Source organism: Dendropsophus ebraccatus, chromosome 9, assembly GCF_027789765.1.
Source record: "Dendropsophus ebraccatus isolate aDenEbr1 chromosome 9, aDenEbr1.pat, whole genome shotgun sequence".
In the NCBI taxonomy this organism is placed as follows: Eukaryota; Metazoa; Chordata; class Amphibia; order Anura; family Hylidae; genus Dendropsophus; species Dendropsophus ebraccatus.
The window spans coordinates 45,112,392-45,136,693 of NC_091462.1; the positions used below are offsets into that span (position 1 = coordinate 45,112,392).

The following is a 24,302-nucleotide window of genomic DNA, read 5'->3' on the forward strand; positions in this document are numbered from 1 at the left end:
CTTCTTCTTTCACACCCCTAACTAGACATTTCCTACAGACCTGGGATAGGCTTCTTCCCCTCTATAGTTTGTCGCACCGCCCTGGTCACATGAGCCCCTTATTCGGGGATCCGGCCTTTACGCCAGCATGTACTAAGCCCACTTTTCTCATTTGGTCGGCCTCAGAGGGTGCCAGGATAGGACAGATCCTAGGGTCTAGTGCCACCATCCCGACACTACAGGAGCTACAGGAGCTCTGCCCGGGAAGGGGATTGGCGTGGTTGGAGTACCTGCAGCTGAAAGCGTACCTGTCTCAACACTTCCCTGGAGGCATCCGTGTACCTGAGCTGACGGACGTGGAATCCTTGCTCTTGCAACCTTCTCCTCCGGAGAAAACTATCTCCCAATTGTATCGCCTCCTGCTGGCTAAAGTCGCTGATCAGACCTTGTCGTACGCCTCAGCTTGGGAACAGGATCTTGGTGTAACACTCTCTGACTCAGATTTGCTGAAAATCTTCACCCTTACGCATAAATGGCTCCTGGCGTGTCATGCACAGGAGAAAAATTTTTAAATCCTAACACGCTGGTACCGGTGCCCCTCGTTACTTCACCGGACACCTGCTGGCGCTGCATGACTGAGGTGGGTTCAATAATACATATCTGGTGGGACTGCCCAGTCCTGCGACCTTTTTGGGAGGCTGTGTTTGAGATTTATACAGCGGTCACAGGCAGGGACGTAACTCCCTCCCCCGGCCTGGCCCTGCTCTCCTTGGTTCCCGGTTCTCCCTCTGCTACCAAGAAGGGGCTTCTGCGCCACTTTCTTACAGCGGCCAGGACAGTTATTCCCAGGCATTGGAAATCCATGGCGATACCATCCATTGCTGAGTGGTGCCGAGATGGATTACATATACAGGATGGAATCCTTGACGGCAGAGGAGCAGGGTCGGAGTAAGAAGGTAGAGCACGCCTGGTTACCATGGCTTACTTTCAAAGAGAGTCCCTCCCTGGCGAGATGGCTAGAGTAACGGCCCCTTCCCAAGATTTGGCTGATGCAGTTAGTCTCTGACTGGGTTCGGCAGTTAGGGCCCCCCCTCCTCATAGGTCCCCCCTTCCTGTCCCCGTCTCCCCCTTTTTTCCTTCCCCAACTCCCTTTTCTTACTCTTTCCCTTTCCTTCTTCGGGCACTCTTCTTCTCTCTCTCCTTTAGCTCAGCTCACCTATTTGGTGATCCTGTATTGCTTTTATTTTCTTGGGGTTGTTCGGTGTCCTCGTGAATCGCTACATATGGAGTAGCTATGTTGTTGGAAGTGATGACTTCCATTCTCCACATATCTTCTGCAGAAGACCCCTGCAACCAGTTTATTTTCTAACGGTGATCCACTCAACCCCATGGACTCGCTGCTACCTTTGTAATGTACATTTGTTCATGCTTTACTCTACTGAAACCATATTGTTTTCTATTTCCCTGTTCTGCTTACCTACTAAAAAATAAAATCTTGAATTACAAAAAAAACAAACAGATATATGTTCCTAAAAATCGCTCCATTCCCAGGCTTATAGCGCTTTTATTCTTTGGTCTATGGGGCTGTGTCAGGATTCATTTTTTGCGCCATGAAGTGTTCTTTCTATCGGTACCTTGATTGCGCATATGCGACTTTTTCATCGCTTTTTTTGATGCGAACAAAAATGCACAATTTTGCACTTTGGGATTTTTTTGCGCTTACGCCATTTACCGTGCGAGATCAGGAATGTGATTAATTAATAGTTTGGGCGATTACGCACGTGGCGATACCAAACATGTTTATTTTTTTATTTATTTATTTTTATTTATAACATGGGAAAAGGGGGAGTGATTCAAACTTTTATTAGGGGAAGGGGCTTTTTACTCATAATAACATTTTTATTTGTACTTTTACAATTATACTACAAGCCCCCCTGGGGGACTTCTAATATAAGTGCACTGATCTCTCATACAGATCTATGCTGCATAGATATGCAGCATAGATCAATGAGATAGGCACATTGATTGCTTCCGGCTGCTGCAGCCGGAAGCAATCGAGTGCCGAGGCGGGATCAGCGCCATTACGGCGCTGACCCTGGACGGGGTAAGATGTGTGGAGAAAATCCTCCCCACTAGACACCAGGGAACAGCTGCATCAAGTAATCGGATGCAGCTGTCAACTTTGGATCGGACCGTGCCGCGGTCCCGGGCTACAAGCGGCACCTGGGACTGCGGCGGTTCAGAGCGCGGCCCGGCTCTGAACATATGGAGGCTGTCCTGGACGTACGGGTACGTCCAGGGTTGCCTAAGGGTTAAAGAGGACCTGTAGTTGATCTAACAGTGAAAGAAGGGGTCAAAATTGCAGATAATAAATTGTGTTTATTAGCCGAAAAATGCATTTTTATCATGAAAAAGCAGTTTGAAGCTCTCTCCCCTCTCTTTATGGTTCTCTATGGAGAGGGGTGGAGGAAGATGAGGCACTAAAACAGGACAACAAAGATTTAATTTAATCTACATCACCGGGCTATCTCCTCTGAAGTCAGCACTGACCTCTCTAACCTCTAAATACCGGTTTTCACACAGCTTCGACTGTGTAATCCTTTGTTCTCTGCTCTCCACTGGTAACTAATCTCTCTTCTCCCCCCTCCCCTCTCCATAGATTAGACAGGGCACAACTGATGTAAACTAGTCGAGATTTCCTGATAATGAGTAGTGAATGAGAGAGAGGTGGTGGTGGGGGGGGGGGCTGGGGAAAGTCTTTTTGAATGCAGATATGGCATATTTGCCTAATAAACCCAATTACAAAGTTTCTTAAAATCGCCTGGACTATTGATTTATGCAAAAAAACAAACAAAAAAACAAAAAAACGACAGTGACAATAACATAAATTGTGCCAGAAATCTTTTTAAAATAGTAGCTGAAGATTTAAACTCTGGTGCATGGAAAGAAAAAAAGGGCAACAAAATTATTAGGAGATTTGCGTCTTTTAATAAATTTGTCACTTCTTACTTTGGTGCATTTCTTCTTTCCTCATACAGTATTAGGCTATGTTCACACAACGTATATTTTTGTAAAATCACGGCCGTTGAACAACGGCCGTGATTGTTACAAGAATATACGTTGCATTGCTGTCTATGGGATCCCGGCCGGAGAGTATACACATGGTATACACTCCGGCCGGGATCCCTAGCGGCGCCACAAGCAACAGACATGTGAGTTTTCTGTGTCCGCTATTGATTGAATAGCAGGCGTAGAAAACCATGTCAGTGCACACTATGCAGCGAGCGGCTCCGGACGCTCGCTCCATAGCGTGCGGTGGAGCATTCTGATGCGGGTGCAAATGGATGCGCCCGCATCAGAACCCTGCGTCCAAAAAGATCATCCGGCCGCTACTTCAGTTCCGGCCGGGTTGATCTTTTCAGAGACCGGCCGGATCGCAGAACGGCCGGTCTCATACGTTGTGTAAACATGGCCTAAAGCTATTTTCACACAACGTATACGTTCACAAACGTTGCATTTCAATGACTAGAATGCCTGGCGGCACACGGGTGTGTCCGCATCCAAATTCACCAGAAATGAAGATCATCTGGCCGGTACTGCAGTACCGGATGGCATGATCTTCAGTAACACTGGGCGCTCTGTGACCCAGCCGGGTCACAGAACAGCTGGTGTTATACGTCGTGTGAACCTGGCCTACAGCTGGTCATAATAAAGTCCCACTAAGGATTTCTGTGATTGCATAACATTCTCTGTAAATAAACTAGTAAGTTAACTTGAAAGCTATACTACTATATTTACTATACCTTTTTTCAGTCTGTACGAGAAATTGTTGTGCTTCTTTTGGGTCTTTCTCCCTGAATACCTGATACATAATAACTGACTGGAAAAATCCAATAAGCTCAGGAAGGGACATCTGAATTGTCACTGGTATATCTGTGATCCTGTAAGAGAAGAGTGTATAAATTTGATATGCTTATCTGGCAAAGTGCATAGATTGGGATTGTTCACTATAATTTTACAGGCACAGAAGCCAATAACCAGTAGGCACTGTTCTTTCAACAAACTTTGCATAGATCAATAGTGCAAGCAAAGCACATAAACTGTGGTCTATGTCATCAGACAATAGTTATCCTTCTTCTGTTATTAAATATCTTCCTCTTGTCCACCACCCAGACACAGGTGGCACTTTGATTACACTCCCTTGTGTTCGCCCAGACTATTTCCAGGCACTTAGCAGAAGGAACTTTGTGTCCCCGTCTTCATTATGTATCCTGATTGACAGTTAGCCACCATCGCCTTGTGTTCTTAACTAGAAACCTGGGTAGCTATGGAGTGGATAGATTTCTGTTTGCCATCCATCAATGTATACATTCAAGTATGGAGGCCTAGTGCTTCATTTCTGCCTTGTGTAGTGACACACTTTCAAAACTGCTGGTGTGATGAGGAGCCGTCATATACAACAGTTAGCCACCAGTAGTAGTAATACAAGGAATGTAACAGCTCAACGATATGTGCAGAGCATTCACAAAGGTTGCCTCTAATGGCAGGTTTCCAACTGTGATTTAACAGTAGGATAATGCTTGCCCACAAACAGCTAGGGTTTCCCAATAATATCTCCATATTGCAACACTTTGTTAGTCTGCCTTTTCATAAGAGGGGGGGGGGGGGTATCCTACCAGTGAGGCTACCTATGGGGGGGATTAGCTACATGGGGAATACTACCTACTGGGGGGTACCTGTACAGAGAGGCCTAGAAACTTTAACCCTTTGAGGACCAGGCCCAAAATGACCCAGTGGACCGCGCAAATTTTGATCTTAGTGCTTTCGTTTTTCCCTCCTCCCCTTCTAAGAGCTCTAGCACTCTCAGTTTTCTATCTACAAGCCATGTAAGTGCTTGTTTTTTACAGGAATAGTTGTACTTTGTAATGGCGTCATTCATTTTACCATAACATGTATGACGGAATTCCAAATATATTATTTATGAAGATATAAATAGGTGAAATCGTAAGAAAGAATGCAATATGGTAACGTTTGGGGGGTTCCTGTGTCTACGTAATGCACTATATGGTAACAGCGACATGACACTATTATTCTATAGGTCAGTCCGAACACAACCATATGCAGGTTACACAGATTCTCTAATGTTATATATATTTTTTTTAATGAAATCCTTTTTTTTGGCAATTAAATATTAATAAAATGGGCCTATTGTGACGCTTATAACGGTTTTATTTTTTCACCTATGGGGCTGTATCGGGTGTCATTTTTTCCGCCATGATCTCTAGTTTTTATTAATACCATATTTGTGAAGATCGGACGTTTTGATCACTTTTTATTGATTTTTTTAAATATATAATGTAACATAAAATCGGTAATCTGCTCACTTTTTCCCCTCTTTTCGTGTACGCCATTTACCGGTCGCAATGACGCTTGTTATATTTTAATAGATCGGACAATTACGCACGCTATGGTATATTATATGTTTATCTATTTATTCATTTTTATATGTTTTATTTATATAATGGGAAAGGGGGGTGATTTAGACTTTTATTGGGGAGGGGTTTTGGGGAAGTGTGTTAGTGTTTTGAACTTTTTTTTTTTTACACTTTTGAAGTCCCTTTGGGGGACTTGTACATACATTACTTTGATTTATACACTGATGAATGCTATGCCATAGGCATAGCATTGATCAGTGTTATCGGCGATCTGCTCATTGAGCCTGCCTGTGCAGGCTCAGTGTAGCAGATCGCCGATCGGACCGCATGGAGGCAGGTAAGAGACCTCCAGCAGTCCGTTTCAACGATCGGGACCCCCGCAGTCACACTGCGGGGGTCCCGATCGGTAAGTGACAGGGGACTCCCCCTGTCACTTACACTTAAACGCTGCGGTCGCGCCGCGATCGCGGCGTTTAAGGGGTTAATGACACGCGGCAGCGCGATCGCTGCAGCGTGTCATTACCGGTGAGGTCCCGGTTGCTCACTGCAGCCGGCCCCCACCTGCTGTGAAGTGCGCTCTGCTCCGGAGCGCGCTTCATAGCGGGAATAACACCCATGACGTAAGGTTACGTCATGGGTCGTCTGGGGACAGACTTCCATGACGTAACCCTACGTCCAGGGTCGTCTAGGGGTTAAAACTATATAGATGCACAAAGTGGGCGTGCCTACTATACAGGGGCACAGAGTGGTTTTACTACTATATAAAGGTAAATGAGGGGCCTGCAGTAACTACTTATTGAGGAGAGGGCACAAAAAGCACCTATAATATATGGAGGCACAGATGGACCTAACTACTATGTGGAGGACACAGAGGCGTCTAAGTACTATATGGAGATGGAAGGGCCTAACTATTGTACAGGGGTACAGAAGGGCCTAAGTACTATATGGAGGCACACAGAAGGTCTAACTACTATATGAAGGCACAAAGGGGCTTGACTACTATTTGGAGGTAAGAGGGGGCCATTTGTTTGGGGAAGAGTTGCCTTGTTGCCTTGTTTCTTTTGGTTCTGCTCCTCACTCTTTTTCTACGTCCTTTTGTGGTATCCTATCACGGGTGTTTCTATTGGATACACCCTTCGTAAAAGCCTGTTCTTATTGTTTAAGTGGTGATGAAGGTATTGATAAAGTTTCGCCACTAGATGTTGCTGTTGTAGATGTATGTATTCAGATGCTGCACAACTGAAGTGTGTAAAGGGTTATTGTTTGTTCGTTTGTCACATGGATCTGTGAACCTATGGAAGTCTTTTCCTCTTCTCCTATCACCTCTCTCTTTACTTCTTCTATTGCACTCTTCACCAACTCACAGCGCACATTAGTTACGCTGAGGAAGGAAGTCACGTGGGAGACAGGAAGAGTATGTCCGTCTTAGTCAGAACCCCGTATGGGTAGGAAAAAAAGACGCAGCTCACAGTTTCTTCTCAGTAACGCTACATCACACTATGCAGTGTTAAACCCCTTTCAAGAAAGGACAAGTCCGAGATAACTTCAACCCACACCGTGGACTGGGAGAGTCACAGAGGAACTGATCCGGATAGAGCAAAGTTGCAATAAGCCTAGGAACTCTATCTAGCAGCACGGTTGTCAGCAGTAAATCCTCAACATGTCGCTCATACCAGGTAACAAGGTCTGGGGCCTGTGTCATCCTCTAGGACGGGTCCCCCAAATCTAGTGGGCATATGGTGGTGCGAGGACCCAAAGCTCAAAACACGGGCACAGGTGTTCTCTTCTTCTTCTAAGTATTCTTCTACCTCATCCTCCAACATCCTGGCAGAGCACAGTACTACTTGAGTTGGGACTCTCACGACATCCTCCTCTTTGCTACTCTGCTTCTCGTACCTCTTAACACGCTACTCAGTCAGCACAACTGTACTATCTACTGTATTCCTATCACAGATCTGGTTGCTGTATTGTCAAGTGCATTTTCAAGTGCTTTATCAAGAGAAACTTATACTGTCAAGGCACATCTGTATAACTTGCTGCACACAAGTGTTTTCCAAGTAAAAAACAAGCTTATTTATGATAAAGAGACTCTGTGATTCTTCAACTCACACTGACTAAGTGTACACTACGACCTTGGGACACTTCCCCTTTCTGTAAGTGACAGTTCCGATAGTCCGGGAGGGTCACTACACCACTCTGGCCCTCTGTGATATTATCCCGAGGGACCCCGTAGCAACCCTGCAGGACACTGTCCACAGGGGTAAAGGGTACAACCGGCCTTATAAACTAAAAGCAGGTGTGCCGTCATACCTTTGTGCCCAACGACACTGGCGTCACAACATAACATCCTAAGGCCCGGCTGTATCTCGGCCAACCACCACCAGAATTGTCTAACTCTCTACCATCTAGCAATTCTCCGACACAACCCCTCGGGGGCTCACCACACTTTGGTGGTGAAGGTTTTTTTTTTAGAAGAAGAAGGAAGTCATGACTGCTAGAGCACTAAAGTCCAACATGAAATCTTTGGTCAGCTTCTATTACAATGCCTCTTTGGTATGAAGAGTTTACTGTTTTATTAGAAAGGAAATGAGTTTCAAAAACTGAGTTGTTCTCAAATTTTCTTAAGCTGTCCTTCACCAGCGCTATGCCATGGCATAGCGGTAAGGACTAGGGCACAGATTTATCAAAGGGTGTAAAATATACACAGCAACCAATCACAGCTCAGCTTTCATTTTACCTGGTCAGAAAGCAGAGCTGTAATTGGTTGCAATGGACAGTTTACACCAGTGTATATTTTACACCCTAGGTGTTATAAAATGTTGTGATTGGCCAGGAAACTATAAGAGGAAGTAACTGTCCATACAAGCTCTGGTCCCTGAAATGGAGAGAACGGGAAATAGCTGTGCAGGGGGGAGGGGATAATAGATGGGAAGCCATTGTGGAAGCATGGGATAAAATGTTCTGAGTGGGCTTATTTCAGGTTACCTGCATCCACACTACAACACCACAACTGGCAATGAAGATTAAGAATGTCACTAGAAATGTGTCGCATTTTAAGACGCTTTGTGGCTATAATCCAGGCACAAGTACAGAAGAGATAGATGATGAGGAGATCCCACCAGACACAACTGGTTCAGCAACAACAAAAAGAAATGCCTCTGAAGATTCACTGGATTCATCAGATAGCGAGATGTCTCAGCGCTACTCGACAAGAACTAGTTAAAGGCTGCCCACTCACCTCATGAATTATGTTCTGCAGTAAAACTTACTTGTCAACTGGGATGTTTGATTTATTGTTCATTTCAAATGGTTACACTTTTTTCTTTTTGTTTTATAAGAAGGGGAAAGATGTAATGGTGTTGCCCAGCATAAGTGATGTATTAAAAGAGGAGGGGCTGAGCTAGGGGGAGGGGAAGCTAGACAGGAAGCCATTGTGAAAGCATGGAATACAGGGTTCTGATTCCGCAGATCATTATCACAGAGTAAATATTTTAGGTTACCTGCACTACAACACCACACAGTACAGAGACCATTGCAATGTGGAAGATGGCAATTCCAAGAGCAAGCTGTAACATTTTTAAAACCCAATTCATGAATCGAGAAATAGATCGCAAAAATTACCATTCCTTGTCCTTCAGGGGAACTGCCTCATATATATTTTGGTACCGACAAAGCATGTACTCTAAGGTTTTTACTTTATGCTGGGACAAAGTATGCCACACCTATAAAGATGCGGGAAAAAAAAATCGATCAAAAAATAGTCTCAGGAGCAAAAGATAGACACAATAGACACTATAGTTTTGCTCAGTATTTTTGCAACCAAAACCAGGAGTGGATTAAAAACACAGAAAGGCTCTGGTAACACAGTGTTGGGATTGAGTGGACGGCCATCATTTAATGGCAAATAATTGCTGTTATTTTAAAACAACGGCTGTTATTTGCCATTAAATAATGGCCGTCTACTCAATTTTAACAGTATGTGAACATAGCCTTTCTGTGTTTTCAATCCACTCCTGGTTTTGGTTGCAAAATACTGTGTGGGAACATAGCCTAAATCTGTTTTTCTATTAAGAAATATCCCCATCCCAACTAATACGTATAGGGCACATCAAATTAATTATTTTTGAAAATGTATTTATTTAGCAAGGTTTGCTCCCATCATTCTGTACTTAATAGTTCATAAGTGAAAACAGAATGTTTAGGAATCTTTTTATTGAAAAAAGGAAAACTAAAATATTGCATTCATATTAGCATTCACAGCCTTTACCCTATACTTAAAGTACTTTTTGGCAGTGATTTCAGCCTCAGGTCTTCTGTTAGGTTGGATGAGGACCATTGTTGGGCAGCTATTTTCTATTGAGTTTAAGTTAGGGCTTTGGCTGAGCCATGTGTACTTAGGGCCTTATTACAGCAACAGATTATCTGACAGATTTTTATTAAGCCAAAGTTTGGAATGGATTTGAAAAAAGAAGAAATCTTAGGGTTATTGTCTTTCTAGCTAGAGCCCCAATTGGTGGTTATGGGTGCTGCAGTAATGGTTGACCTTCTGGAGGTTTCTCCTATCTGCACACAAGGGGAAGGGGGGGGGAGTTACGAAGACTGGCGTACGCTGGTCTTATATTAGGCCCCGCCCCCTTTTCTCAAGCAGGATTCACTAAGAGGCACACGCCTCTTAGTGAATCCGGCCAGGCGCCCGAATCTGCGACCGGCGTACTAAATCTACACCTGCTTCCAGCGAGTGTGAATTTTGATCATGATTTACGCCTCCTCCCCGCCTTATCACGCCCCCCACAAGCTCCGCCAGCCCGCCCATAGGGCGAGCGGGGCGTGGGAAGGTGTACACCAGGGAGAAGGGCGTACGCTTCGTAAATCACCCCCAAGATCTTTAAAGCTTAGCCAGAGTGACCAATGGGATCTTGGTCCATCCTTTTAAGAATTATATAGGACAATGTGCTTTAGAGCAGTGATTTTCAACCTTTTTTGAGCCGCGGCACACTTTTTATACTTAAAAAATCCCGGGGCACACCACCAACCAAAATGGCACAAAATGACACTAAAACAGTACATATTATACATATAGTTAATAATATAGATTTTAAGTGTATTTATACTCACTCAGTGTGAAACCTGGGCCTGTTTTCTTCTTCCTCCTGTGCTTCTCTCCCCCATACTTCTCTCCCCCCATACTTCTCTCCCCCCATACTTCTCTCCCCCCATTCTTCTCTCCCCTGTTTCTCCCCCATCCCCAGGTTTCTCTCCCCCATTGTTTTCTCCTGTTTCACAGGGGCACCATAGTTTGGGGAACTTTCCCCGCGGCACACCCAACCATGTGTCGCTGCACACTGGTTGAAAATCACTGCTTTAGAGAACTTTTAATTTTTTTTACCCTTCTCTAGATCTGAGCCTTTGCACATCCATGCCTCATGAATGGTTGGTTTTTGCTGTGATATGCTAGAATACTGAATTATTGAAATTAATTGAAATTAATCGGTTTTCTTATTATGATGTACTGAGTACAGGATGATGAAGGAGAACTTGACTCTAAAAAACATGCTTACCTAAAGCACTGTAACTAATTTTCAAGTGTGTATTACCTCTGACATTACTGTCGTTAGGTCATGTGACAAATCCTTGTGTTCAATTTCAGTGGATGGATAAAAAGCATGGGCAGCCAGACATCCTCTGGTCTTCAATACTCGGACTGCTTCACGGGCAAATTTGTTTACTGTAAACCAATGAGCAGCAAGAGCAGCATTCACCAGGTCCACAGAAGAATCCTTTATGGGTAACTTCTCAGCTGCAGCCACCCTATAGACAGAAGAGAGATTGTGATAAATGTAATCTAATAATCTCATTATATCACCAAAATTGGTAATTCCAGTCTACTACTCACATGTACGACACATTGTTTGCCAGGGTATGTTGTTTAGCCACATTTATTTGGGACTCACTGATGTCTACACCCAGGACCTTCTTAAAGTGAGGAGCTAGAGGAACAGTGTAACGTCCAGATCCACAGCCAACATCCACCGCTATTTCAAGAGGCCTCCCATCTGTCTATAGAAATGCATACAATATGTTTATTAGCGTATGTTTACACAGTCTTTCCGTCAGTATTTTTGCAACCAAAATCAGGAGTTGGTTAAAAACTCAGAAAGTCTTTCAATTATAATTTTGCCCTGTCAGTTCCACTTCTGGTTTTGATTTTGGTGGTGTCTGTCTAGTACAAGTGCCACTGAGCCCGGGGTGTTGCTGGCAGGGCCAGGTGCCGATGGGGCACTGTTTTGTCTTACATGAAAGTAGAGCCCTTTTGTTTCATGTGGTACTTTCACCCAGGGCCGGGACAAAGGGTAGGCGGGTGTAGGCAATGGCCTAGGGCATCATCATGTGGTGAATGACAGGGGGTGCAATTTTCATTTTTTTTCCAGGCTACTCTGCTCGGTGCCCCCTGATGCTGCCCCTGCACAATGAGTGTCCATGCATTATATTAAATGCATGACCTTTCACTACAGGAGCAGAGACTGATGTCTCTGCTCCTGTATGCATATTCTGGGGTGTGCTATGCTAATAGCGTACCGCCCATGGAATATACGTGCAGAAGCAGGGACTCCAGTCTGATACCGCACTCCCTGCTCCTGCACTGTACGGGCGCGCCTGCTGTCAGCTGTGTCTGTGTCCTTTAAGGGCGCACACACAGCTGACAGGAGGCTCAGAGCAGGGAGTCATCAGCTCTGTGCCATTCACTTCTAGATCGCAGGCTGCATTAGGCCTACAATCTAGAGGTGATCTGGAGCAGCAAGTAATGTCTTCCTGGTCAGGCTGCTTCATGAAATCGGTGTGCAGTTTGAACCAGGAAGCATCCAGGAGGCCACAGCAGCTTGGGAGCGATTGGTGAGGTGAGTAGCGGACAAAGGAAGGAGATTATTGGGACACATGAGAGGGAACTACAGGCAGGGCTGGCCTTAGGGTAAATGCTTTTTGCAGCGTCCCCCTTAAGGTAACATAAAGCTCCTTCAGCCTCCCATCCTCCAGACAACACCCATCACCCGACCCCCCTGTCATAAACACAACTACCCCCCCAGCCATTCACACAAGTACCACCCCCAGCCCCCCACACAACTACCACCCAGCCCCCCACACCTGACTACAACTCCCCACACAACTACCAACATCGGCCACCAAAACAACTACAGCCCCCCACACAACTACCACCCCAAGCCCCCAAAACAACTACAGATCCCCACACAACTACTGCCCCCCCCCCCCCAGATGGCCAGGAGTGAGGCGCCCTGTGCAAGAGCATGGGTCGCACACCTGCGATGCCCTGGCCCCTGGGGGCCACTTCCGCAGTGCTGGTGTTATGAGCGGGCAATGACCGGGGCAGCTGCAGGGGTTATACTTGTCACGGTATAGGCCTGAGGGCAGCACAGCTGTAGGGACGGTCTGTGGAATCTGCCGGTGATGATGGGCATGCGATTCTTCGCTGCACCTAGTCAGGGCACCAGTTAGTGGACACCAATGCCAGGGTTCAGTAACAGCGGTTTTATTATAGATGAGGTAACTAGTAGCAACAGTTCTGTCCGGATGCAACCGGGTATATAGCAAGCTTTGACAAATAAAGCAGGAGTGGTGCTGCATAGGCTGTGAGAATACGTGCCGGATGATGGGAGTAGGAGTATGAGAGAAATAGCGGTGCTGGGTGGATTAGCTTGAGAATAATACTTGCTGTGAATCCTTGCAGCGATGAGGAGAGATAACGGAATGACACCCAGATGAGAGAGAAGAATCCGGTCACTTGAGCAGGCAGAATAATAAAAGCAAGCATACATCTGGGCGCCCATGCATACGGGTCAATCATACAACACAATTACTCAATAGGCCAAACACACGAAAGGGTATCCAAGGTGCAATATGTATGGACCAGTGTGAATGTTAAGTAAGACTATGTGTGATTACTACTGTGTTGGGACAAGACAGAGGTGAACAAATACTGGAAACAAAAGGAAAGGAAACACAAGGGACAACAAATACTGCGAGGTCCTGAGGAGAACTGGCTCACATGAATCTGAATGAAACCTGAGAAAAATCTGAATGAAAATCTGAGAAAAATCTGAATACGAACTGGCTCAACTAAATCTTTCCAGCTATAGATATGATAATAATACACAATAATGAGACTGGATGAGAAAATACACTCCTACATAAACTGGACTTTCTCTGAGGTATATGTAACCTGACTTCTCTTACTCAGAGGAGGAGCTATCTGACTTAGACACTGGAAAATATACTGTTTTACAAAAGAGGCGCTCTACTCTGAGGCAATCTATGTAACCTTGTGCTTACTCAGAGGAGGAAATACAAAGACTTCGATAACACTGGAATGCAATAGTACAATAAGTGCAATAATGAAATAAGTGCAATAATACCCTGTGTGGAACACACAATCACAGGAAAGTGCATTAGGAAGGAATGGGTTAAGTGTCTCTGTTAGGTAGAGTCTCTTTTAGGCAATTAGAACATCGTCCATGTAAAAGGCTCTGGGACAGGCACTAGAGAACCTTTTGTTATTGTAAGTGTCCATCAGCTCATGGCTGGTTAGTACAGGGAACTTGGTCAGGAGGACCAGGCACGAACCTTGAAGGAACTGGAACAAAACAGTCATATGAACAGTTACAGTGAGAACAGTTAGGACGGCCATGTCGGCCTAGCTTCCCAGAGAAGCTTACTCTTGCCCGGGGTGTGGAGGATCAGTCGGCTGCCAGATAGCAACCGAGGCTTCCCCGTTGGCGGCCATGACCTCTGCCCGATGATGCTCCCAGAGGGCTTGGAGCTGGTGACGCCAGGCATGCAGAATGGCAGCCTTTTGGACCTCCTCTGGATCCGGGGTGCCCTCCGGGGACACTGGAGCAGTGTCCATCTCGTCTGGGGAGTCCTGCTCGGCCTGGGTGAGCTGCGAGTCCGGAGGCTCTTCCTTGTAGCCGGAGAGACGGGAGAAGCCGATGAGGAACTGCACCCCTGTGGCAGCTGTGGGCATAGGAATAGTACCAGCGGGGCTGGAGTGACTGGGTCCCGGAGGAATGCTGGTCTCAGCTATGGTCCCCTCAGTCTGATCAGCAGAGGCCGGGATGAAGGCCCGGCGAAGACTTCTGTCGTCCGACGGGGCAGCGCCCCAGCTGGTGTCGCTGTAGGATAGGAGCGGTGCTAGCAGGCAGGCAGGATTGCTGTCCGGCAGCTCCGGCATCACTGGTGCTGCGGCTGCAGGCAAACGTTTCTCGGGGGCCGCCATCTTGTCACGCTCTGGCCGGAACTTGTAGCAGGAAGGGGAGGAGCGCCAGGCTGGAGGATCAGGTTCCAGAATCTGCCCAGCAACAGTGACGTCATCCGGCCCAGGCAGCCAATCAGGAGCAGCCAATGGAAAGTCTATGGCGCCGGACGATTCCCGCGCTTTGGCTGCATGGCTGTTAACCCCCTCCTCTCCGGGGTATGGCGCAGCCAGAAATTGAAGAAGACAGCGGCCATCTTGTGTACTGTTTAGGGCCCGGAACACTTCAATCACCCCTATAGTAATCGGCAAAGTCTCTGGGGGGTAACAGCACAGTTTTGGGGCACTTAAAGTTTGTACAACACAGTCTTTAATCCTGTTCGTGACGCCAAAAATGCGATGCCCTGGCCCCTGGGGGCCACTTCCGCAGTGCTGGTGTTATGAGCGGGCAATGACCGGGGCAGCTGCAGGGGTTATACTTGTCACGGTATAGGCCTGAGGGCAGCACAGCTGTAGGGACGGTCTGTGGAATCTGCGGGTGATGATGGGTAGGCGATTCTTCGCTGCACCTAGTCAGGGCACCAGTTAGTGGACACCAATGCCAGGGTTCAGTAACAGCGGTTTTATTATAGATGAGGTAACTAGTAGCAACAGTTCTGTCCGGATGCAACCGGGTATATAGCAAGCTTTGACAAATAAAGCAGGAGTGGTGCTGCATAGGCTGTGAGAATACGTGCCGGATGATGGGAGTAGGAGTATGAGAGAAATAGCGTTGCTGGGTGGATTAGCTTGAGAATAATACTTGCTGTGAATCCTTGCAGCGATGAGGAGAGATAACGGAATGACACCCAGATAAGAGAGAAGAATCCGGTCACTTGAGCAGGCAGATACAGCCGAAGACTTGAATACAGCAGCAGACTCAGTCACTCTTCTGAGGGAGAGGACAGAACAACACAACCTCCTTGCTTGAATGCAGGGGCTGAACTGACTTGTCAGCAGGAAGTGGGAGGTCACATGGTTGCTCCTGGCCAGAGCTAGTCGGCCATTGGAGGAACCATGGTTACAGGTCACGTGATCAACAGCCTTGCATACCACTGTACAATGCAATAATACACAGGAATACATGAGAATACACATGAGAATGCACATTACTAGAGAATACTAGGGGAAAACCAGCAGCAGTTGCAGTGCAAACACTTACCAGAACAGGCATGGACACAGCAAGAGAAATGGCCATAATAGGAGTAGTAGTCTGCATGTTCTGGGACACTGCACACCCCAGGGGGGATTATGCGGACACCTGAGAGGGAACTACATGGGAGATTATGGGGACACCTGAGAGGGTACAACAACAGGGACTACAGTTGGGATGAAAGGAAACTAAAGGGGGGATTATGGGGCGCATGAGAGGGAATTACAAGGGGGATTATGGGGGCACATGAGAGGGAACTAAAGGGGGTAATATGGGGACACATGAGAAGGAACTACAGGGGGGATTATGGGGACACATGAAAGGGAACTACAGGTGGGATTTGAGGGACACATAAGAGAGAACTTCTGGGGGTTTATAGGCACACATGAGAGGGAACTACAGGGGGATTATCGGGACACCTGAGAGGGAACTACAGGGAGGAATATGGGGACACATGACAGAGGACTACAGGGGGGACATGAGGTGAGCTACGGGGGGACACAGGAGGGGAGCTACAGGAGGCCACAGGAGGGGAGCTACAGGGGGGACACAGATTTTTTCATAAAACAAGTAAAAATCTGCACCTATTTCAAAACATACATTGGGAACACATGCGATAAAGTACCCCCTTTGTGATCATGGTTGCAATACTCTCCCCCAGCACCAATTTGCCCTGGCCGACCCGACCCCTCCACGGATGTTTATTAGGAGGGGCAGGCCAGATCTGTGCTCTGGGGGCTATAGTCCCACCCTAGTGCTCCAAACCACCATATTATCCTAAGCATATAACTACAAACTACATGGGAACAGCGCTGAGGATAAAGGTAAGAATCTTACCTTCATCCTCAGCGCCCAGTGCACAAAGGGGGACATATTAGCATGTTAGATTTTTCTAATGTGCTAATAGTTTTCTTTCATAAAACAGATAAATACCCAATACTATACCTTGCTATTGTACTTACCTTTATTTTCACGTAAGATAAAACCATATTGACAATTTCATTGGACACTGGAATCATATACTTTTGATATACTGAAGAAAATGCCATCTTGTTGAATAGATAAACTGCCATGATATGCACCTTAGGTGTTGATAGTTCTTAAGCAAAAATCTGTCAAGTGAATAAAAAAAACAACAACACATACAATGACCCACTATTCAAATATTAAAGGGATTTTCCCATCTGAGTTTCTTTATTTATTCATATGATGGGGAGAGCAAGATGATTGCTGGGGACCTCATTGCCCAGAGCCCCACCAATCATGAAAATAGGGATGCAGTCATCCCCCAATAATGGAGTGCTCAGCACAGCTACCATGACCTGCACTAATTCATTTTCTACTGGGCCGCCAACTGCTTCAGAGTGTTAAACTATGATGCGTTTGCAGCCCCATAGAGCATGGGTCTCCAAACTGTGGCCCTCCAGCTGTTGCAAAACTACATTTCCCATCATGCCTGGACAGCAAAATCCAAAGCTTTAGCTGTCCAGGCATGGTGGGAGTTGTAGTTTCACAACAGCTGGAGGGCCGCAGTTTGGAGACCCATGCCATAGAGAATAGGGGTGGGTGGGGTGATTGCATCTCTCGCTCTCTGATCAGTGGGGGGCCAGCGGGTAGGCTCACAGTGAATAGCTTGTTATGTCCTATCCTATGGATAAAAGATAACTTGCTCAGATTGGACTACTCTTTTAAGTAGATATGTTTTGGGAACCCCTATTGTCAATCACTACTCTCTACAAAGTAAAGTATATCTTCTGCAGCAACTGGGGTGTGTTGTGAGGTTCTGCAGCAGCTGGGGTGTGTTATGAGGTTCTGCAGCAGCTGTGGCATGTTATGAGGTTCTTGAGCAGCTGGGGTGTATGAGGTTCTTCAGCAACTGGGGTGTGTTGTGAGGGTCTGCATCAGATAGGGTGCGTTATGAGGTTCTGCAGAAGATGGGGTGCATTATGAGGTTCTGCAGCAGATGGGGTGCGTTATGAGGTACTGCAGCAGCTGGGGTGTATGAGGTTCTGCAGCAGCTGGTGTGTATGAGGTTTGCAGCAGCTGGGGTGCGCTATGAGGTTCTGCAGCAGCTGATGTGTATGATGAGGTTCTGCAGCAGCTGAGGTGTAGTATGATGTGCTGCTGCAGCTGAGGAGTATGATGATGTGCTGCTGCAGCTAAGGTGTGTATTATGTATAATGTTCCATGTTTCTTATGATGTCTCTGTAGCACCTTTATAATTATAGCCCATTACTTTATAAAGAACCAGACATCATCTTTTAGCTGTAATTGTTGTACTACAAGTTCCAGCATATAGCACAGCTGCTGCAAAACATCATAATACACCACTGGCGACAAACCGCACCCACTGTAGGCCACACCCCACACAGATCACATCCTCAGTAAGCCACACCCCTTATTGTCAATGCTAAAGTGTCCCTGAAAATTTTTTTCAAATGTTGGCAACTATGCAAAAGTGGTACATGAAAGTAAGTAAGCAGGACTGACAATAGGGCTACCACCTACAGTAGGTACCTGAAACGGCTTTGTTGCTTAGTATGGGCTCATCAAGTTAAATATTTTTGTGAATACATGTATTTAGCAAACTTGCCTCCTTCTCCTGATATGCTGCTCTTTCCCTCTCAGTGCTGACAGCTCATTGTCTAGGTTACCAACTACCACTGTGCTGTAAAACCAGTGGTCTGGCTTGTATATACATTGGGTGGGGATGGGTGGGGGGATTTCTTACAGACGCTGGTCTTACATAAATTCTTGCTCCCATGCCCCATGTGCCACATCAGCTCTAGGTGTAGGCTCTTGGAGGGGCGGGGCCAATGGTGGCGCTGTGGGTGGGGCTCAGTGGTGCTGTTGCCGTGAAGCCCCGCCCACTTAACACAATCTGCAGTTGATAAAAGATCACTTTTTACTTGAACAAGCATCATGACGTCTGATATAAAATAAGGTATGAAAATTGCTAAATTTACCTGTGTAGAGAAGTCAGAATGCAAAAAGGGGGTGACAGTGTCACTTTAAGGACCAGAAATTGACACTACTTCTGGTGTGATTCCATAGAGAGATTTATCTGACAGATTTTTTAAGCCAAAGCCCGGAATGTATTTGAAAAGAGAAGAAATATAATTTTTTCCTTATGACCTGTTACAACCAGATGTAAACTCAGCTCTTGTGGATATTAGGTACCAGGTCACTGATGCACATATATATTCACACACACACACCATTTACATATATAGATACACCACTGACATACACACATTTAGGCTTTGTTCACACTACGTAAGTACCATGGTGATCACGGCCGTAGTGCTGCACCTGAGGGAATCCCGGCCGGAGTGTATACACAGAAAACCTTGTCAGTTCACACGATGGAGTGCGTGGGAGCAGCAGGGGATTCGGATGCGGGTGCGCACGTTTGCGCCCGCATCCGAATTCAGCAGCAGTAAAGATCATCCGGCCGGTTCTGCAGTACTGGCCGGGATGATCTTTTCTGACACGGAGTGGCCGGTGTCATACAGAGTGGGAACATGGCCTTACACTGGAATGTGATTACACTAGTGCAGACTTATACACTATGAATGGACTGTACACAGTGAAATCATCTCCCAAGTGTAATAAGAGCTATTGAACCAGAAATAATATCTGCTGCAAAACATCTGTATAAGAAAATCTGTTAATCACTGGATTGTTGGAATGAGAGACAGCATTTTATTTTAGTGGTGGGTTCTCTTATAAGCCCTTGGGAGAAAACCTGTAAATCACTTGAGACACTGCTGACACACACACAAACACACACACACACACACACACACACACATATACCCCACTGTCACAGACACTGCTGACATATACACACATATACCCCACTGTCACAGACACTGCTGACATACACACACATATACAGCACTGTCACAAACTTTACTGACATATACACACACAAAGATACATAGATACAGTAGATCCACACATTGACATATACAGATATACCCACAGATATATTACATACACTCACTGACACACATATGTAGATACAGCACTTACAGCTCTCAGTCCTCCCTTCCTCCTCCTTTAGTCGGGCTAATCTTCACACAGTAGTATTGAGGACCTGTAGATCATATGATCAGGTCCTTCAACACTCTTCTTCTCTGGCAGGTCCTGTTCCTCAGTTCCTCTTCTTCTGATGTTCAGTCCGCTCACTGTGCACTACATTAAGTGAGCCAAACAGTACAGTGGTGGGGGATGTTCCACGGTGGTCTGCTGTCAGTGACATACCATGAAGGCAGACTACACTTTCCCAGGCTCCCTTACTGCATGACCCCATAGCAGTCGTGTGGCCTGCTTTTATGGCAGCTATTGTCATGATTATTCAGAAAAATCCCAATCCACTGTGACCAGAAAACTGTAACCAAAACATTTTTCCATCCTGCAGACTGTGCAGAAATAGACAGCACTAAAGACCCTACCTTATGGTCTGACGCTTCAGGATTAGTTGTCGATTGAGATTGTCTTGTGTTGCCACTTCCACCAAATGTCAATGTGACATAATATCAGTATATTAGGACTTGTTTGTAAAATAGAGCTACGAGATGTATACAAAGCCCCTGTGGATAGCAGGTACCAGGTTTCTCCAGTTTCTCCACAGTCAAGTCACACCTCTCTAGATGGACTCTTTCCAACTTTTTGTGCAAGCAAAGCCAACACCCATATTATGTGTTTGTTCTGCAAAATCAAACACTGACTGAAGTTTATATAGGAGATCCCCAGCTGGAAAAGACACATTAAGAATAAAAAAAAATTACCTGACTTTTTGGAACAAGGCCAAGAGGGGATTGCTTTAAACTGTTGTGAAGCAGTGGGTCCGAAAATAGACCTGCCATCCTACCTAATTCCACTCCCTTGTGAACCTTTTCTTTTGCTACTTCCATGTTCTCCCTAACTTTAAGTACTCTAATAACTATAAGGACAATAGACATTTTCTGTAATAAAAGACCCATGATGGAAACCACATTTCATTCTTTTTAATGAAGCACTAAGTGAGCGACCCCACAGATGAAGCATTCATAACACAATTTTCATGATGTGTAGAAGTGACAGTGTCCCTTGTTGTAGAACCATCATGGTCCAGTGAGTTACAGTCCAGTTTTCAGTTATTAAAGGGAGTTACCATCTTTTTTTGTTAGCTTTTCATACTGATTTGTGCTTGTATGATTCTATTCTATTCTTACACTCATTTTATTATGCTCTATTATAAGCCAGAGTACTGTGACCTCTATATGCCACTCGAGGTATGACACTTTGGGAGGCAGACTATAAAATACTGATTGAGTGCTGTGAAATACCACAAAGGATCACTGGGTGTCACTTCCTTATCATATAAAGAAACTGAAAGAAAGTAATATAGAGGGCATGGCTGAGATAGCTGGTGGAGAAATTTTAGTTGCATAAAAAAAAATAGCAGTCCATGCACCGCACAAAAAAAGACAAGGTGCGGTGCTGTGATTCCCAGCAGCCTGGATAAAAGAAGACAATACCTGCTGATAGTTCCAAACAGGACTCAGTGATAACTACCTAAACACCTACACAATAGTTGCACCTTCCTTGGATCATCTCCTCTTTCTCTGAGTTGCGGTACCAATAGTCCGGGTGGGTCACAACTCCACTCCGGACCACCATGGTAATCGCCCAAGGGACACTCTCACAGCCCGGAAGATCACCGACCACAGGGAAAGGGGTATAACCAGCCTCTCTAAAATAAGATCAGGTGTGCCACCATACCTGTGTGCCCTGGCGTTACAACAATCTAACATCTGGCTAAGCTATACTCCAACCAACCACTGTTGTAGTGGAGTCACACAGCACCATCTAGCAATGGACAGGTCGAGACTCACACTGGGGCAGCCACCACACAAGGGTCTGGCAGTAGTTAACAGTTAAACTTTAACTTCATGGAAAATGATATTCCTAATAGGGACTTTTTTGTATACCTACAAATAAGGAATTTTCTCACTGAGATCATGCAACGTAAAATCAAATGGTACACACAGCTATAATAACACTCTTCCTTAAGATAACTACAGTAATACCTGGGTTTTCGAACGCTTTGGAACTCGAACTGCTTGGTATTTGAACAAAAATTTACCCAGAAGTAGTGTTTGGAATTCGAACTTTGCCCGGTTTTCGAACGTTTTTCGAACGTTTTTGCGAGCGTGGATGGTGGGTTGTACCTGGCGAGTTAAGCAGTGGTGAGGCTTCACATACAGTACAGTGCTGTCTAAGACTGCTGGAGTGCATATACAGTGCAGTAGTAGTACAGGCAGTGCACCACCATCTCCCATACATTACAGTGCTTGGATGGGGGGGACGCTATACAGTAAAGGTTGGGTGAGGAGTTGGTTACTTCAGTTCTATAATTGCTGGTTCTGATGAACGTTTCTTATGTTTAATGTCCTGTACAGTATAGTGCTGTTCTGTACTGTACTTTAGTGATTATACTGAGCACTTATCAGTGTAATAAATGAGTATTATAGGTAATTATTGGTGGCTGCTGGAACCAATTAATCACATTTACATTATTTCCTATGGGAAGACACTGCTCGGTTTTCAAACTGTTTGGTTCTCAAACTGCCTTCCGGAACCAATTAAGTTCGAGAACCGAGGTACCACTGTATGTATCTTTTTCTGAAGGATAACATATCAAGTAGCTATGTGCAGCTGCATTTTGCCTCATAGCTAGTGATGAGCGAGTACTAAAATGCTCGGGTGCTTGTTACTCGAAATGAATATCTCCTGATACTCGAGTGCTTGTTTCGAGTAACGAACCCCATTGAAGTCAATGGGAAACTCAAGCTTTTTTGCAGGAGACTTAGGTTCGGTAGAGGGAAGGTCGTGTGAAAACCTGTCAACCTCAGAAATTGATGGAAACACAACGGAAATGGACAGGAAACAGCAGGGGCAGCATGTATGCATGCCTCTGAGGCTGCCTAATGGCACCATTATGCCTAATTCTGTGCAACAGCCTGGTTAAAACAGAGGTAGGCATATGGACCACCCAAAACTCAGCCTGACACAGCATGGCAGTGAGAACACAGGGAACCATTAAAACAGAGGTAGCATATCATGAACCACCCAAAAATTCAGCCTGACACAGCATGGCGGTGAGGAGTGAACTAGGTAGAAGCAGTAGCCAGTCAGCCTCCCCAAAATTATACAAGACCTAGCATGGCATTCAGCACATTGAGATCCATTACAAGTGATTAAGGAAGCTAGTGAGCCTCCCAAAAATTAGGCCAGACACAGCATGGCATTCAGCACACTGAGATCCATTACAAGTAATTGAGGAAGCTAGTGAGCCTCCCAAAAATTAGGCCAGGCACAGCATGGCAGTGAGTACACAGAAAACTATTAAAAGGGAGTGAGGAAGCTAGTGAGCCTCCCAAAAAGTAGGACAGACACTGCATGGCATTCAGCACACAGAGATCCATTAAAAATAATTGAGGAAGCTCGTGAGCCTCTCCAAAATTAGGCCAAACACAGCATGGCATTCAGCACACAGAGATCCATTAAAAGTGAGTGAGGAAGCTAGTGAGCCTCCCAAAAATGAGGCCAGACACAGCATAGCAGTGAGGACACAGAGAACCATTAAAAATGAGCGAGGAAGCTAGTGAGCCTCCCAAAAATTAGGACAGACACTGCATGGCATTCAGCACACTGAGATTCATTACAAGTGATTGAGGAAGCTAGTGAGCCTCCCAAAAATTAGGCCAGACACAGCGTGGCAGTGAGCACACAGAGAACCATTAGAAATGAGTGAGGAAGCTAGTGAGCCTCCCAAAAATTAGGACAGACACTGCATGGCATTCAGCACACTGAGATCCATTACAAGTGATTGAGGAAGCTAGTGAGCCTCCCAAAAATTAGGCCAGACACAGCATGGCATTCAGCACACAGAGATCCATTAAAAGTGAGTGAGGAAGCTAGTGAGCCTCCCCAAAATAAGGCCAGACACAGCATGGCATTCAGCACACAGAGAACCATTAAAAGTGAGTGAGAAAGCAAGTGAGCCTCCCAAAAATTAGGCCAGACACAGCATGGCATTCAGCACACTGAGATTCATTACAAGTGATTGAGGAAGCTAGTGAGCCTCTCCAAAATTAGGCCAGACACAGCATGGCATTCAGCACACTGAGATATATTACAAGTGAATGAGGAAGCTAGTGAGCCTCCCAAAAATTAGGCCAGACACAGCATAGCAGTGAGGACACAGAGAACCATTAAAAATGAGCGAGGAAGCTAGTGAGCCTCCCAAAGATTAGGACAGACACTGCATGGCATTCAGCACACTGAGATTCATTACAAGTGATTGAGGAAGCTAGTGAGCCTCCCAAAAATTAGGCCAGACACAGCGTGGCAGTGAGCACACAGAGAACCATTAGAAATG

The 24,302-nt window shown here is 45.6% G+C and overlaps 1 protein-coding gene across 2 annotated transcripts in view; it reads right to left on the minus strand.

The window, feature by feature from the left end:
• The window catches only part of LOC138800932 (putative methyltransferase DDB_G0268948), a 33,086-nt gene extending 12,511 nt beyond the window's left edge, over nucleotides 1-20,575 (minus strand). The window contains exons 1-6 of one of the 2 annotated variants that reach the window (XM_069983188.1): nucleotides 20,329-20,575; nucleotides 16,831-16,980; nucleotides 11,308-11,471; nucleotides 11,009-11,222; nucleotides 9,036-9,136; nucleotides 3,783-3,920 (exon numbers count right to left, since the gene is read on the minus strand). In XM_069983188.1, the coding sequence (XP_069839289.1) occupies nucleotides 3,783-3,920; nucleotides 9,036-9,136; nucleotides 11,009-11,222; nucleotides 11,308-11,471; nucleotides 16,831-16,941 (728 nt within the window). In that variant the 5' untranslated portion in view covers nucleotides 16,942-16,980; nucleotides 20,329-20,575. The other variant, XM_069983189.1, reaches the window with a different exon arrangement.
• Nucleotides 20,576-24,302: the final 3,727 nt, after the last annotated feature.